Below are 15960 nucleotides of genomic sequence, written 5' to 3' on the forward strand. Positions count from 1 at the left end.
CTCTCTCTCTCTCTCTCCATCCCTCTCTCTTTCTCTCCAAATCTCTCCTCACAGCGGAAGTCCTTGAGGGACCAGTGGCTGAGCGAGAACCCCCAGCCTGTCCCTGGGCGCAGCGCTGAGAACTACACAGAGGAGTGAGACACCCACGGCACACACACACACACAATCTATCACTCCCCATGCCTGTTGGCTGAGGGAGTTGATATGCTCAGATGTTTTTATATCTCTTACATAAAGCACTTGATACTGACCCTCCCCTGAACTGTATTGATGCCTCTGCATGTATGTATTGTATTTGTGAATGGGTTTGTATCTTAATGTGTTGGTTTCACATGTTATGTGGTGTTACGGTCATCATCGTGTGAATGTATGTGTATTAGGTTGCCAACTGAAGAGGATATAGTGGAGGTCATTGAATCCACAAGCTACACAGTCACCAATGCCCAGAACCACAGCCAGGCAAGTGGAGAAAGGAGAGACATTCCGAGAACCTGAGTTTCAATATGATTTTTAATATACTTAATCAATTAAAATACCTCTGTGCCATATTAAATATCTTTTCAGATTTTCCCCATTATATACTGAACAAAAATATAAATGCAACATGGAAAGTGAGCATTTCTCCTTTGCCAAGATAATCCATCCACCTGACAGGTGTGGCATATCAAAAAGCTGATTAAACTGCATGATCACTACACAGGTGCACCTTGTGCTTGGGACAAGAAAAGGCCACTAAAATGTGCAGTTTTGTCACACAACACAATGCCACAGATGTCTCAACTTTTGAGAAAGCATGTAATTGGCATGCTGACTGCAGGAATGGCCACCAGAGATGTTACCTTAAGCCGCCTTCAAAGTCGTTTTAGAGAATTTGGCAGTACATCCAACAGGCCTCACAACCGCAGACCACACGTAACCATGCCAGTCCAGGACCTCCACATCGCCTTCTTGACCTGCGGGATCGTCTGAGGAGTATTTAGGTCTGTAATAAAGCCCTTTTGTGAGGAAAAACCCATTCTGATTGGCTGGTCCTGGCTCCCCAGTGGGTGGACCTGGCTCCGAAGTGGGTGGGCCTATGCCCTCGCAGGCCCATGCATGGCTGCACCCCTGCCCAGTCATGTGAAATCCATAGATTAGGGCCTAATGAATTTATTTCAATTGACAGATTTCCTTCTATGAACTGTAACTCAGTAAAAACGTTGAAATTGTTGCGTGTGCGTTTATATTTTTGTTCCGTATACTTTTTTTTACCCCAATGGTGTGTTTTACTCAATAGTCTCAGTGTTTTTACATCAATAACAGCTGATTCAGTTTGGAACTGTGTAATATAAATAGCTACGATATTTCACAACTACAGCAGTTGAAGATCTTTTCCCTCACTAAGCCTTTGATCCTACAGATTGATGTTCAGCAGAAACCACTCCTCTCTGTAGTAAAGTATCCCGTTGTTCATGCAGTTATGACCTTTTCAACAGATTGGTTTTTGCCTCCCTTTGGAAATCAAACCACAGTACATTGCAAAGTGCCGATCCCCTGTTTTAAAGTAGGGGTGTATGTATGCTACCCAATGGAAAACTGACTCTGACATTTAGTGACGTTATAGCCCTACACATTGGGGGAGCCCTAAAGGGTGTCTGGCTATTGACTGACAGGACTTTGACCCCGTACCAACTGTGAACTCTACAGGGGAACATACACTGAGTGTATAAAACATTAGGAACACCTTCCTAATATTGAGTTGCACCCCCTTTTCCCCTCAGAACAGCCTCAATTCGTCGGGGCATGGACAAGGTGTCGAAAGCATTCCACCAGTAGTGGTGCGTGGGTAAAATCACCGGGGAAGCCAAGCCAGAAAAAAAGTGATAATTGTTGTTGTTTGCTCTATAATCTGTTAGTTCATATGCCTTGCCACTGTGATATATAGGCCTAAGGCAGAGACAATAAGAAGACACAGTGTCAGAAAAATCAAACACACCTTTGTTTCATCACAAAACCGGAGAGTAATCTCTGTCCGGTAAAGTCCACAAAACATATTGAATGTAACAAAAAGCTACATGACCTGCAACATGGTCAAGCAAGTTAATGTTTTCAACATTTTCGGACTACTAAGACTATTGATTTAGAACCACGTAGAGTTTCCGCAAGTCGCAAAGAAAACAGGAGCTGCCTCCACTATTCCAGCACCATTTCAACACCATCAAATCACCTCTGCTTAGTCTAATACAGTGACAACTAAAAGATACAAAAAAATATTGTCCAATCAACATACACCAAACATGATGTGGCTGTCCATGGTACTCATGTGTGTGTGTGTGTGTGTGTGTGTGTGTGTGTGTGTGTGTGTGTGTGTGTGTGTGTGTGTGCGCGCGGGCGCATACAGCTTGTAGTTTTTGTTGCCCTGCGCTACCTGGCTAAAATTCTTGCTCACTAGCTCAACTTCCTTTCATGGGCAACGTTAGCTAGTTAACATTAGCCTACTACATCTTGCTACATATTGAACTTCCATCCTCTCAGTTCAGGGGCACAACAATGCATGAATTTATGGTTGGATCAGAATCGCCGTTATATCATTGTCTATTACGGAGAATTAAGTAGAACCAGTCCAAATCCTTATCTCCATCCATGGCTAATTTAGGAAAGGTGACATCAATAAGGGATCATAACTTTTACCTGGATTCACCTAGTCAGTCTATGTCATGGAAAAAGCAGGTGTGTTTGCACACTCAGTGTATATAATATACTGACCATTACTTGAACTTTTACATTCCGGTTTGTGTCTGGTCCATCTTTAGCTCACACTAACACTTGGTAAGGAAGTTCAGTGTGTATTCATCTCTAACACTCTAACACGAAGCTGAGCCCAGCGCCACACTGCTCTAATGGTTACTGTGACATATTTATGGCAGTGCGCAGGGCCTGGGAGAGATAAGGGATAAAGAGGAAAGTGTTTGGGGGAGACAGTGACTGTAGGACCATTAGGACCAGGGGTTCCACTTAAAATTGTCTCCTCTGTTTCCCCATAGGCTGACATTGAAGAGGGTGGGATACAAGGTAAGCTTCACCTGCATGGTCCTTTAGCTCTAGTTCTGGACATCTTGTTCATTCTCACTTTCTCTTAGACCATCCTGCATGTGACTGTTCTTTCATCTCTTTCTGACTGACACTAATGTAATCAGGGTGACAGAATGAAGCCACAGCTGTGATTGTTTTATAGTTGATATGATATAACTCAAACGCATGATTGTCACGCAGCACATTAGAATTTGTATATGGAAAGTACAATGGTTTTGTATTAGCTGTATCTTTATCTTTTAGACATCGTCAGAACTGCTGGGGGTCAGCTTCCTGGGCCAGTAATGGAGAGGGTTCTCCATGAGAATGGACTGGAAGGTCGATCAGGTACTGTTTGGGGAGGATTCTACCACAGAAATGTGATAGTGTTCATCATCATCCACACCATTGATTTGGGACGGGCCCAGCCACAGTGAAAATCTAAACATACCTTCACTATGAGGGAAACCGTATTTCTCTCCATATTTTTCTCAATATCTGTTCCTGTGGCTGGGTTTTGCCTCCAGGGTACGGCTTAACGATGTGGCTGGCTGGGTTGAAGGGCTGGAGCAGAATGCAGGCGATAGTTATATTTAGGCCACTTTGTTTCTCTTGGTACATTTCTTATGCATGCTGGGGGCTATGGAGAGTGGAAAGGGTACTGGGTTGTGCACTGTGAGCCTGCACATTGACCTTGTGCTGTTTACTCATGTTGTGCAGGCTGACATTAGCAAAGAGGGCTCTGACATATGCCACAAAAATGTGCCCTCTCGTCCTGCACCTACTGGTAATGTAGGCCTTGCTTTAGGGGAAAGGCTATATTGATAGTATTTGAGTAGTGGTATGGGTAGAATATAACATTCATATTTTATGTTTCTATATCCCAGGTAATCCATGCTCTGACCATGATTCCAAATATAGTGACTGTTATATTGCCCAGTATAATTTATCCCTCTGTGTTGCAGTGCTGGGGATGGTTACAGTGCAGGTGGAGAGGGATTCAAAGACAGGGGTCACCAAGATCAGGTCTGTGGTGCCCGTGTCTGGAGCACCCAGGTCCTTGGGGGAGACGGTGTTCAATGACAGCAGGAAGAGCGTCCACCACGTCGGCGGGGCAGAGGGGCAGCCTTCTGCTGAGGAGCTGGGACAGCTCCTTAGTGTCATCAACGATGTTGGGATGCAAGTGCTGCTGGATGAGATCCCAGTTGTACCACAACAGAAGGCAGAGGAGAAGATAGAGGTTGGTGGTGGGATGGAAGAGGAGGTGGACAATGTGGAGGACCCTGCCGCACCTACAACCCTGGGCTACACTGAGGAAGAGGTTGAGGTTGTGGGGCATGAGGATGATGAGATGGACGAGGAGATAGAAATAGGAGTGGTGGAAATTGTGGAGGGCCCTATCCGACCAACCGACCTGGGCTACACTGAGGAAAAGGTTGAGGATCTGGGCTATGAGGATGATGAGATGGACAAGGAGACAGGAGTAGGTCAGGTAGACCTTGTGGAGGGCACTGTCACACTGACCTTCCTGGGCTACACTGAGGTAAAGTCAGAGAGCGAGGGTCTGGGCCATGAGGATGATAGAGAGTTGGTGGAGGTGGAGAGGGTGATCATTTCTGACGCAGGTGAGGAGGAGATTGTTCTTCAGTCTCCGGTTCTTGGGTCTGAGACTGAACCCTTCCTGGGCTACACTGAGCAAGAGGTTGAGGCTGTGGTGCTTGAGGATGATGAGGAGGACGTGAGTGGATTGGTTGTCTTTGTGGAGGGCCCTGTCCCACCTGTCATCCTGGGCTACACTCAGGAAGAGGTTGAGGATCTGGGACATGAGGATGATCCCCCCAGACCAACCCCACGCTATAGAGCCGAGGAAACAGGAAAGAGGTCATCCAAACACAATACCAAGTGCTGCTCTATCATGTGATTCTGCACATGATGGAGCATCACCCCCCCCCCCCCATTCCTCTAAGCTGTGCCACTCATGATGAATGGTCTGTATGTGTGGCCTAAATCTACAACATTGCCTAAATTGCACAGGATGTGCTCCAGAGAAGCGTGTCTTTGCTCCTCATCTAAAATGTCACTGGTATCCTCTGAGACTACAGTCCCACATGGCTTGTGTCAAGGAGTGTTTACTGTTATCCTCCTCTCTTCAAACAGCTCTGTGAACAGACTCCAGTGTGACTGTTACAAAGCCCTTCTGCCTCCTGCTGGACACAGTTCAGTAATGCGACTAGGTTTTACTGCCAGAATCCCAGCAGCACTCATCTCACACTGCTCTGGATTGGTTGTATCAGCCCAAAAAACGTACTCAATAGAATGAACCAAGGATGAAGAATACAACAACCACTGATCTGTTTCTTTTTGGAAATAGATTTTTAAATATTCATCTCAGAAATGCCCGATGTGCCTATTTCAATGGCAACTAAACCCTTTTGTTCTCTACTTTTAGAGTGTCCGCATCAGTAATACAAATGTTATGGTTATAAATATGATATTGTATTCCGTCAGTGACCAAAACAGTCTGTTAAAGAAGGGTTGGTTGCCATTACATCTATTCAGTGCGATTTGTATGTGTAAGTGTGTTTGGTAGTTGAATTTTGATTTAGCCATGTCTGATAATTAATGAAGGTGGATAAAAAAAAACTGGAATGTGTGTGATTATCAAAACACAATATATTTCATATTCTTAAAATGTTTGTTTGTCTCGTTCTTTCCTTTTGATCAGCAGTAGCAACGTTCCTGTCAGGACGTTCATGTATAGGACTCTTTATTGCAAATGAGCTTTGACATACCATTAAAGACACGCTATGGAACTTTAGCGACTATTAAGTTGTTTTTTTACCTCTCGCTTTGGGCTGGATATGTCAACATACTTAATATATGAGCAGAATTACTGTTTTACCACAATTAGCCATGAAATCCCTAGTATAAAAGAGATACTATTTTTCTGGAAGATGTGCTATGCCATTTTCCCTAAAATGTTCCCCACGTGGGCCAGCCCTGTAGCAATTCGAGTTGTAGTCAATGAGCTTCAGCCCCTTCGCCGTTTGAGTGACATGCAGTCTCACCTCTCACGTGTCTCAGCAGCAGCCTAGCAGCATCATTCAGACAGAAGCCTGGGCACAGCCACGACACTGCAAACAGGTGGGTCTCTTTCTTATTATTCATTTTACAGTACCTTGCCGTATTCTGATATTATACTGTTAGTTACCAACGTTTTGTCATTAATAGCACTCACAGATGCATATGATTCATTTACATTTCATTTCCATAACCCATTTAGTTTTCATAAACAAATCATATGTATGGCTGTTATTATTGATCACAAAGTAACAACTCTTGAAACAAGCGTCTAGCTTTACTTTAATATAGATATATACAGCCTACAGTTTATTCCCACGAAAAGGCTTTAAATATTTGAGATTTCAGGATATTTGATATGGCATGAGGTGATATGTACAATTAATTGTGGTTTTCAAGGAAGAGCTTGAATTTGTATCACTGAGAAATGTTTGGTTGACTTCCCCTTAATGGAGGAGATAAGCTCATTAAATATCATTAATATTTTGCGTTGCGATGCAATCACTTCATACATAGTGTGGCTGGCTTTTTGATAATCCAGGGCAGGAGTATGGCTATAAGCCTGAGGGTAAATATAGACATATAAATCTCACCTGCCCCTGAGGTGACTACAGATGTAGGAATTTAATTTAATCATTATTTTGTTGCTAAGAATGTTCCTGCACAGCAGAAAACACAAACTTGTAGTGTTTTTAAAAGGCTTCTAAAGTTTGTAATTTCCACTTTGAAATTTCAGACTTGATTTACGAAAATGGCTATTCCACACAATAATTCACATTTCCTGCTGCTGCAGGATTATTTTCTTGCTGTAGCAAACTGTCTTAAAATTAAGATCCTGCATCTGTAGATGACATGGGAGCATTTGTAATTAGACACGATGACAAACAGAACTGCACAACCTCAATGACAATGACCGTTCTGATCAGTTTGCCATTGTGCATAGTAAAAAATCTGGTGTCATCTTAACAGGTGTGGTGTCTGGAGACATTCATGCAAATGACATACCGTAAACATGAATTTTCATTATGTGGTTTACTGGTTCTCACAGAGAGAGCTCTCTAATGTGGCTGGAGTTTAAATTAGTATGTTGTCATGAAATCAATGTTTTGAGCTTAAGGCTGAAAGTGATATGGCTCTGGAGGAGAAATCTGTGAAGGAGGCTCCTGTAGCAGATGCATAGTGGATGTGCCAGACAGTGAAAAGCTGATTACTCATCCCCCTAGTAAGCAGAACTCTGCTCAGGTCATTTGCATCACCATTGTAGTGTCAGCTAGTAAATATGTCAGGTGAGAGAGAACAGAATGCACTACAACTTTCAGATCATGTCCTTCATTTTAAAGCTTAAAAGGTGAAGTTGCAATTTGTGAGTACATATTTATAAAATCCAAGTTCCATGTTTTAGTGATGTGAAACTCTCATACGGTAATCAATTCCCATAAAGTCACATTATGCCAGGCCAAAGCTGGCATAATGACAGTCAACCTTTCTTTCAACTGATCTGACAGCAGTCCTCAAAAGAAACTTGGGCAACAGCAGATTCACAAACGTTTACTCTATTGTCCTATTTCTGCTGGTAATACCTGACATCTACAACATTGCTATAAAAATAGACATTTTTAGTACACATTTCATAACTATTTGGTTTACTGAATGGTAGAACATCTAAGCCTAGTGGTGTATGTTTTTTGAAGGGGCTCAAATAACATGCCTCTAATTGCAAAGTCATTAACATATATTTCAGATTGTGACACTGAAACCAGAGACAGTGAAAGGAGAAAAATAAAATATTAACAGGTGTGAAGTTATACCCCATCACTATGGAAACAGAGCCCATGGTCAGCCCCCGATCTCCTAAGAGTCCAGTCTCCCAGGAGGATTGCGGTCTCTGGATGGAGGTTGGCTGTAAACCGGCAGAGGACACAGATATGGCCAAAGACAACTCCTCCCTGACTTCTGGGGAAAAGCCGTGTGAGGCCTGGCAGGCTGTCATACCACCTCCCCCTTTGGTCAGCGCAGGCCACCCCGATAGGATGGAGGAGGATGAGTACGTCTTCATCCTTCCCCCACCATGCAAAGACCCTTCTTGTCCAGAAGAGGGCAGCACTATGGAGCCCAATGTTGGGGCCATAAGCGTCACAGAGGCTAAAGAAAATCCCAGGAGCTTAGATGGAGTTCAATCTGAGCAGCCTAGCAGCACTCCAGTCATGGACAAGGCTACAGTAACAGTGGAAGAGGAGCAGCAGACTGAACTGAAGAAGGGAGGATCTGAGGATATCACAGTGCTGACTGAAAGACCTGGCTCTGCCACGCCACCACCAACAGACGGATATAAAGCAGTGGGTGCCAGTAGCCCTGAGCAGCCACATCCGAACATGGAAGCCAGCATTCTGAAAGAGACAGATTCTGTCCCATCATCACAGACAAGGGAGTCTGAGCCAGAGCACAGCCTTGACAACAATAGTCATCCAACCCATGAAGGGACCATCATAGAGCCAGAACATTCAGACGAGAGTAACAATGATGTTGAGGACATGGTCGATGGTAGATCACTAGACTACGACATGACCAAAGATGAGTGGGTCAGGAGAGACAGTGCTAGCAGTGACGTCCAGTGCCTCCAGCCTCACCTATCTATTTCAAGAGGCTTATCCAGAGAACAGGTATCAGTGCCCTCGCCTCAGTCACCTGCCTCTGAGCAGCAGGAGCAGCAGGAGGCTGGCAGCCTGACAGTAGCTGAAGACATCCAGCAGGGGGAGCAGCTGCTGCATCGCCTGCATCTGGTGCAACAGAGACAGGACGGACAACACGTGCCACAGGAGCCTCCGCCCTTTCACCAGGTAGCCATGAAGACAACCAATCAGGATACAGGCTACCAGGAGGGAGAGAGAATCGAGTGTAGGAAGGAAGAGGAAGAAGAAGAGGAAGGAGGGAGTGAGGGAAGCGGTGAAGAGAGAGAGCAGGGAGAGAGAGTACAGACTGTCGAGGTGGAAGAGAGAGAGCAGGGAGAGAGAGTACAGATTGTCGAGGTGGAAGAGAGTGAGCAGGGAGAGAGAGTACAGACTGTCGAGGTGGAAGAGAGAGAGCAGGGAGAGAGAGTACAGACTGTCGAGGTGGAAGAGAGAGAGCAGGGAGAGAGAGTACAGACTGCTGAGGTGGAAGAGAGAGAGCAGGGAGAGAGAGTACAGACTGTCGAGGTGGAAGAGAGAGAGCAGGGAGAGAGAGTACAGACTGTCGAGGTGGAAGAGAGAGAGCAGGGAGAGAGAGTACAGACTGCTGAGGTTGAAGAGAGAGAGCAGGGAGAGAGAGTACAGACTGTCGAGGTGGAAGAGCGAGAGCAGGGAGAGAGAGTACAGACTGCTGAGGTTGAAGAGAGAGAGCAGGGAGAGAGAGTACAGACTGTCGAGGTGGAAGAGCGAGAGCAGGGAGAGAGAGTACAGACTGTCGAGGTGGAAGAGAGAGAGCAGGGAGAGAGAGTACAGACTGTCGAGGTGGAAGAGAGAGAGCAGGGAGAGAGAGTACAGACTGTCGAGGTGGAAGAGAGGGCAGCGGTAAGTGAGGAAGACACAGAGATTCCAGAGAAAGAACATATTGAAACAGTGGCAGGAGAGAAAGCGGAGGAGGTCCAGTCTCGTCGTTCTGCCCAGCTCAGTGTCCAACCTATTGTCAGGATTGAGATGAAATGCAGTGACGATGACCAGAGTGACAGCGGGGTGTCCACTGACTTCTCCCCTGTCGGTACACACGAGATCCACACGACCACAGCCCCCATCATAGACAACAAGGCTCCCCCACCCCAGAAAGAGACTCCCATCGAGAGGGAGATCCGGCGATCTGCTGAAAGGGAGCAGAGCCTGCCGCGGTCCAGGTGCATGTCAAACACCCAGGAAGGTCAGGAGGTGGTAGACATCCCCCTGATGAAGACTCCCCTACTGGCTAAGACACTGTCCTCTAAGGCAGGGCCGGGGCAGGGCGCTGACTGGCAGTTCTCAGAGAAGAAGATGCAGAAGGAGATCAGCCAGGAGATCCAGAGGGAGCTTGTCCTGGTGAACATGGGGAAGATCCCTGGAGTCTACAGCAAGGGAACAGTACGCCAGATGAGGGAGAGGAAGCTGCTGTTTGAAGCCTTCCAACAAGGCAATGCAGAAGGACCCACCAGGCACAGGAGACCCCTCACCACAGCAGGCCTGGGGATGAGAGGTCATGTCTACCCCTCTGTGCTGGAGAGGACGCGTAGCATGGAGCTTGTCTCTTTCAAAGGCTGCTCTCTCTCAAGAGCCCACTCCCACCAGCTGTTTGACTTAAAGGACCAAAAGGAGGCTAGCTCAGGCCAAAACCCAAGTGCAGAGAACCAACCTGCCGGTAAAGGAGCAGCAAGGAAGGTGGTTATTCTGGAAAGTGACGACACAATCATAGCCCACTATCCAAACCGAGACATAGGAGCCCAGCGCCTCTACAGAAGCCTAGACTGCCTAAGTATAGGGGGCACTGTCTCTACAGAAGAGGAGCACACGGATGAGGTGAGGGGAGAACAGCCAGGGAATGAGGACGAGGGCTCTGACATCCTTAGGGAGAACCCCTTCTTTAAGCTGCGTCCCTCACTGGCCATGAAGCCGGAGGTGGAGAAGGACATCCGGGAAGCCAGGGAGAGGGAGGAGGAGCTGCGCAGGCAGAGGTGTAGTCTGTACGGAGAGGCAGGAGTCAGTGAGGCCAGCCCAGACTCACCTACCACAGTCATTCCCTCATTCACCTCCTCTTTCACAGCATCAGGTCAGTGGACATGTCCTATATTACATGTAGAATTCCTTTGTGTTTGAATTGGGGCAAAGTGAGGGGGAGTCACATGTTAAAATATTTGCAAAAAGTATTTGTTTGTACCATCGTGATATGGTGTTGCGTCAACGTATGATAAACACACCTAGCTGAGGAAAAGTGGATAAGGCAGTTATAGCCTCATTCATTCCACAGCACACATTCATCTCAGTACAAGCACTTTAATGTCTGCCTATTTGCATTAGCATCAGATAATGTTATTATGGGCACAGTATTGTCGTCAACTTAGTGTCATCAAGGGCAAGATCACTCTGGCTGAACACTTATCTGAATCAGCAGCACATGCCACAGAGGGACTTTGTAGGATGTAACCAAAGTTACCACAGCAGTACAATGGCCAGGAAGTTCAGATCAAGGGTGTTCTGGGCATCTGCATGTTTGAGATGGCAGATATGTCTTGGGGGGCAGCAAGGGGTTCTGTGAGCACAGTGCAGTCACAGCTTATTCCTGAATCATGTGAGTATGTATATTCTAGATTGATAAACTTGTGGAAATTGGGAAGTTTATTTATATATATGGCTGTGACCTGTGACCATTGATATTAGAGGTCTGGGGGGACAGACGGAAGAAGATCATTTCCTTGACTTCTAGCATGATTCAAATAAGATGAACTAGTTCCAAAGATAGCCATCGGAGGAATTACAATATGAATTATAGTAACTGCAATGGATACATCTTCAAATGGTACGGAGTCTAGAAGGAGTTTGTATTTTTACTTAGCAGTGTTTTGGAGCCTGCTAGATCAGTCTGTAAATCCTTTCCTTATCCTATTTTCTTATTCCTTATCCTGACCCTCTGCAGTTGATGGCCGACAATCCAAGGGGAAGTTGGATCGGACCTGGCCTCCTCCCAATCCTAAGAGTGCTAGGGAGAACCCTGGACAAACACAGGTACAGCTCTACTTTCCAAGAAGTATCCTCCCTGTGACAGGAACACAACATGTCATTCACTCACAAGCTTTGATTGCAATTATACTGTAAGTCTGTCTCTGCTAGCAATGTAACAGTAGTTCCAGTAGTAGTTGAGAAGCGGTGTATTTACACTGGCAAAGCTGACCTCAACATTTATTTTCAGAAGTAACTGGCCTATAATGTTTGACATCTGACAAGGGATGTGTTTATATTCAAGTTCTGTGTGTGGCTAAATGGAGATTGACTGACATGTAAGAAAACCTAACCTGCTAATCAGACTAGCTAAATCCATTTCCTGTGTCCTGCATTATCTCTCCAGGAGCCCAAGGTTTACAAGGCAGGCGGCCAGAAAACTCCTCTGTGGCAGCGTTGGGAGGCAGGTATGGTGAACGGGCCACTGCCACGGGAACAGGACTGATACTGGAGGTCACCAATACCAGGACTTCTATAACATTAACATGTCAAATGTATCACCAAGGAACTGGGATGGTAGAACTGCATAATTCACTACGATGGCAGAAACTTGAATTAGTATTAGCTTGAACATTCCATGCTTTGTAAGACTAGCATCTGTTTTGTACATAACATTACAATTTCATTACAAATATTCACAATGTACAAAAGACGTCCTCTCTCATTTAACTGCTCTGCTTGTAAAGGTTTAACTCCTGTTCAGTGTTCGATCAAAATGACAAATGTCATCCACAATACAGAGAAATATCATTATCAAGAACTGCATAAATGTGAAGGTAATCAAAACTACTATAAATGTTTCAGTAAACGCACAAATGCCGCAATCATATCTCAGTTTTGTTCCATCAGGCTCTGCTTATCAGTATTGTACAGTTTGCTAATACAATCCAGTGAGGAGGAATTAAGTGCATACATTAAATATCCTTTTCAAATCAACTCTGTCTAATTTATCTTGCTAAAGGAAGGTTCCTGTCCTTCATGTTATGGTCACGACTGACAGTGAACAAACAAGAACCTAAAGTAATTGGCATTTACATTTTTTTTTGTTATATGCTTGGACCCAGATGCATTTTGAACACCAGATGACTATTATCCTGGGTGCAACCATGTTTGACTCAGCAAGCATAGTTAGCTGACCATAACCCACCCAGTCTACTTCAACATGAGCTCTGGCCTCTGTGGCTAAAGCTAAGGTTTCACTGTGGGTCTCTCTATCTGCCATACGTCACAAGTTAGAGGTGAGACAGACAGCTTTCTGGCCTCTCAATGATTGGATGGAGTATGACATAATGACATGGAGTAACCAAAGTTCAGTCCATCCACATATAAAACACTGTCATGATGTGACTCAGATGAATAGTGGAAACAGGGTTCTGTTTTAACACCAGAGATGTTTGAGGCATAGGCAGGATGCAGTAGATGGTATAGAGTACAGTATATATATATATTTATATATTTTTTTGTCCACCTTTATCTAACCAGGTAGGCAAGTTGAGAATAAGTTCTCATTTACAATTGCAACCTGGCCAAGATAAAGCAAAGCAGTTCGACACATACAACAACACAGAGTTACACATGGAGTAAAACAAACATACAGTCAATAATACAGTAGAAAAATAAGTCTATATACAATGTGAGCAAGTGAGGAGAGATAAGGGAGGTAAAGGCAAAAAGGCCATGGTGGCAAAGTAGATACAATATAACAAGTAAAACACTGGAATGGTAGATTTGCAGTGGAAGAATGTGCAAAGTAGAAATAGAAATAATGGGGTGCAAAGGAGCTAAATAAATAAATAAATACAGTAGGGGAAAGGGTAGTTGTTTGGGTTAAATTATAGATGGGCTATGTGCAGGTGCAGTAATCTGTGAGCTGCTCTGACAGCTGGTGCTTAAAGCTAGTGAGGGAGATAAGTGTTTCCAGTTTCAGAGATTTTTGTAGTTCATTCCAGTCATTGGCAGCAGAGAACTGGAAGGAGAGAGATATACCTGCTGGATCGTGTGCTACAGGTGGGTGCTGCTATGGTGACCAGCGAGCTGAGATAAGGGGGGACTTTACCTAGCAGGGTCTTGTAGATGACCTGGAGCCAGTGGGTTTGGCGACGAGTATGAAACGAGGGCCAGCCAACGAGAGCGTACAGGTCGCAGTGGTGGGTAGTATATGGGGCTTTGGTGACAAAACGGATGGCACTGTGATAGACTGCATCCAATGTATTGAGTAGGGTATTGGAGGCTATTTTGTAAATGACATCGCCGAAGTCGAGGATCGGTAGGATGGTCAGTTTGGCAGTATGAGTGAAGGATGCTTTGTTGCGAAATAGGAAGCCAATTCTAGATTTAATGCATTTAGTTTTACTTGTATTTAAGAGCAGTTGGAGGCCAGGGAAGGAGAGTTGTATGGCATTGAAGCTCGTCTGGAGGTTAGTTAACACAGTGTCCAAAGAAGGGCCAGAAGTATACAGAATGGTGTCGTCTGCGTCGAGGTGTATCAGAGACTCACCAGCAGCAAGAGCGACATAATTGATGTATACAGAGAAGAGAATTGGCCCAATAGAGACTGCCAGAGGCCCGGACAACAGGCCCTCCGATTTGACCCACTGAACTCTATCAGAGAAGTAATTTGTGAACCAGGCGAGGCAATCATTTGAGAAACCAAGGCTATTGAGTCTGCCGATGAGGACGTGGTGATTGACAGAGTCAAAAGCCTTGGCCAGGTCAATGAATACGGCTGCACAGTATTGTTTCTTATCGATGACGGTTAAGATATGGTTTAGGACCTTGAGCGTGGCTGAGGTGCACCCATGACCAGCTCTGAAACCAGATTGCATAGCGGAGAAGGTGCGGTGGGATTCAAAATGGTCAGTAATCTGTTTGTTGACTTGGCTTTCGAAGACCTTAGAAAGGCAGGGTAGGATACATATACAGTATGTCTGTAGCAGTTTGGGTCAAGAGTGTCCCCCCCTTTGAAGAGGGGGATGACCGCAGCTGCTTTCCAATCTTTGGGAATTTCAGACGACACGAAAGTAATAGGGGTTGCAACAATTTCGGCAGATGATTTTAGAAAGAAAGGGTCCAGATTGTCTAGCCCAGCTGATTTGTAGGGGTCCAGATTTTGCCGCTTTTTCAGAACATCAGCTGACTGGATTTGGGAGAAGAAGAAATGGGGAAGGCTTGGGCGAGTTGCTGTGCGGGGTGCAGTGCTGTTGACCGGGGTAGGGGTAGCCAGGTGGAAAGCATGGCCAGCCGTAGAAAAATGCTTATTGAAATTCTCAATTATAGTGGATTTATCGATGCTGACAGAGTTTCCTATCCTCAGTGCAGTGGGCAGCTGGGAGGAGATGCTCTTATTCTTCATGGTCTTTACAGTGTCCCAGAACTTTTTTGAGTTTGTGTTGCAGGAAGCAAATTTCTGCTTGAAAAAGATAGCCTTGGCTTTTCTAATTGCCTGTGTATATTGGTTTCTAACTTCCCTGAAAAGTTGCATATCACGGGGGCTGTTCGATGCTAATGCAGAATGCCATAGGATGTTTTTGTGTTGGTTAAGGGCAGTCAGGACTGGAGAGAACCAAGGGCTATATCTGTTCCTGGTTCAAAATTTCTTGAATGGGGCATGCATATTTAAGATGGTGAGGAAGGCATTTAAATAAAAAAACAGACATTCTCTACTGACGGGATGAGGTCAATATCCTTCCAGGATACCCGGGCCAGGTCGATTAGAAAGGCCTGCTCGCTGAAGTGTTTCAGGGAGCGTTTGACAGTGATGAGTGGAGGTCATTTGACCGCTGACCCATTACGGATGCAGGCAATGAGGCAGTGATCACTGAGATCTTGGTTGAAAACAGCAGAGGTGTATTTAGAGGGCAAGTTGGTTAGGAGGATATCTTTGAGGGTGCCCGTGTTTACGGCTTTGGGGTGGTACCTGGTGGGTTCATTGATAATTTGTGTGAGATTGAGGGCAACAAGCTTAGATTGTAGGGTGGCTGTAGGACTATATATGACTATATACAAATGAGATGAGTAATGTAGGGTATGTAATCATTATATAAAGTGGCATTGTTTAAAGTGCCAAGTGATACATTTATTGCATCCCATTTTTAATTACTCAAGTGGCTAGAGA

The 15960-nt window shown here is 45.1% G+C and overlaps 2 protein-coding genes across 3 annotated transcripts in view; both read left to right on the top strand.

The window, feature by feature from the left end:
- LOC139423981 (paralemmin-1-like) overlaps nucleotides 1-5557 on the top strand; it is a 34094-nt gene extending 28537 nt beyond the window's left edge. Inside the window, exons 4-8 of one of the 2 annotated variants that reach the window (XM_071175652.1) lie at nucleotides 55-134; nucleotides 381-459; nucleotides 3024-3051; nucleotides 3316-3399; nucleotides 4017-5557. In XM_071175652.1, coding sequence (XP_071031753.1) covers nucleotides 55-134; nucleotides 381-459; nucleotides 3024-3051; nucleotides 3316-3399; nucleotides 4017-4972 — 1227 coding nt within the window. In that variant the 3' untranslated portion in view covers nucleotides 4973-5557. The remainder of the gene's footprint in view (nucleotides 1-54; nucleotides 135-380; nucleotides 460-3023; nucleotides 3052-3315; nucleotides 3400-4016) is intronic. The other variant, XM_071175653.1, reaches the window with a different exon arrangement.
- Nucleotides 5558-7876: 2319 nt separating this feature from the next.
- LOC139423982 (apical junction molecule ajm-1-like) lies at nucleotides 7877-12782 on the top strand. Its single transcript, XM_071175654.1, has 3 exons — nucleotides 7877-10899; nucleotides 11764-11852; nucleotides 12193-12782. Exons 1-3 carry the CDS (start codon nucleotides 7950-7952, stop codon nucleotides 12289-12291), a joined length of 3138 nt encoding a protein of 1045 aa, XP_071031755.1. The 5' UTR covers nucleotides 7877-7949; the 3' UTR covers nucleotides 12292-12782.
- The last annotated feature ends 3178 nt before the right edge of the window (nucleotides 12783-15960 follow it).

The sequence above is a fragment of the Oncorhynchus clarkii genome, chromosome 13 (assembly GCF_045791955.1).
Source record: "Oncorhynchus clarkii lewisi isolate Uvic-CL-2024 chromosome 13, UVic_Ocla_1.0, whole genome shotgun sequence".
NCBI classification, from domain to species: Eukaryota; Metazoa; Chordata; class Actinopteri; order Salmoniformes; family Salmonidae; genus Oncorhynchus; species Oncorhynchus clarkii.

Bases quoted from the DNA above. Each gene is read 5' to 3' on its own strand.
- LOC139423982 (XM_071175654.1), top strand. From the start codon at position 7,950: ATGGAAACAGAGCCCATGGTCAGCCCCCGATCTCCTAAGAGTCCAGTC. The intron at 10,900-11,763 runs GTCAGTGGACAT...GACCCTCTGCAG, and splicing joins CTCCTCTTTCACAGCATCAG to TTGATGGCCGACAATCCAAG. The intron at 11,853-12,192 runs GTACAGCTCTAC...TTATCTCTCCAG, and splicing joins AGAACCCTGGACAAACACAG to GAGCCCAAGGTTTACAAGGC.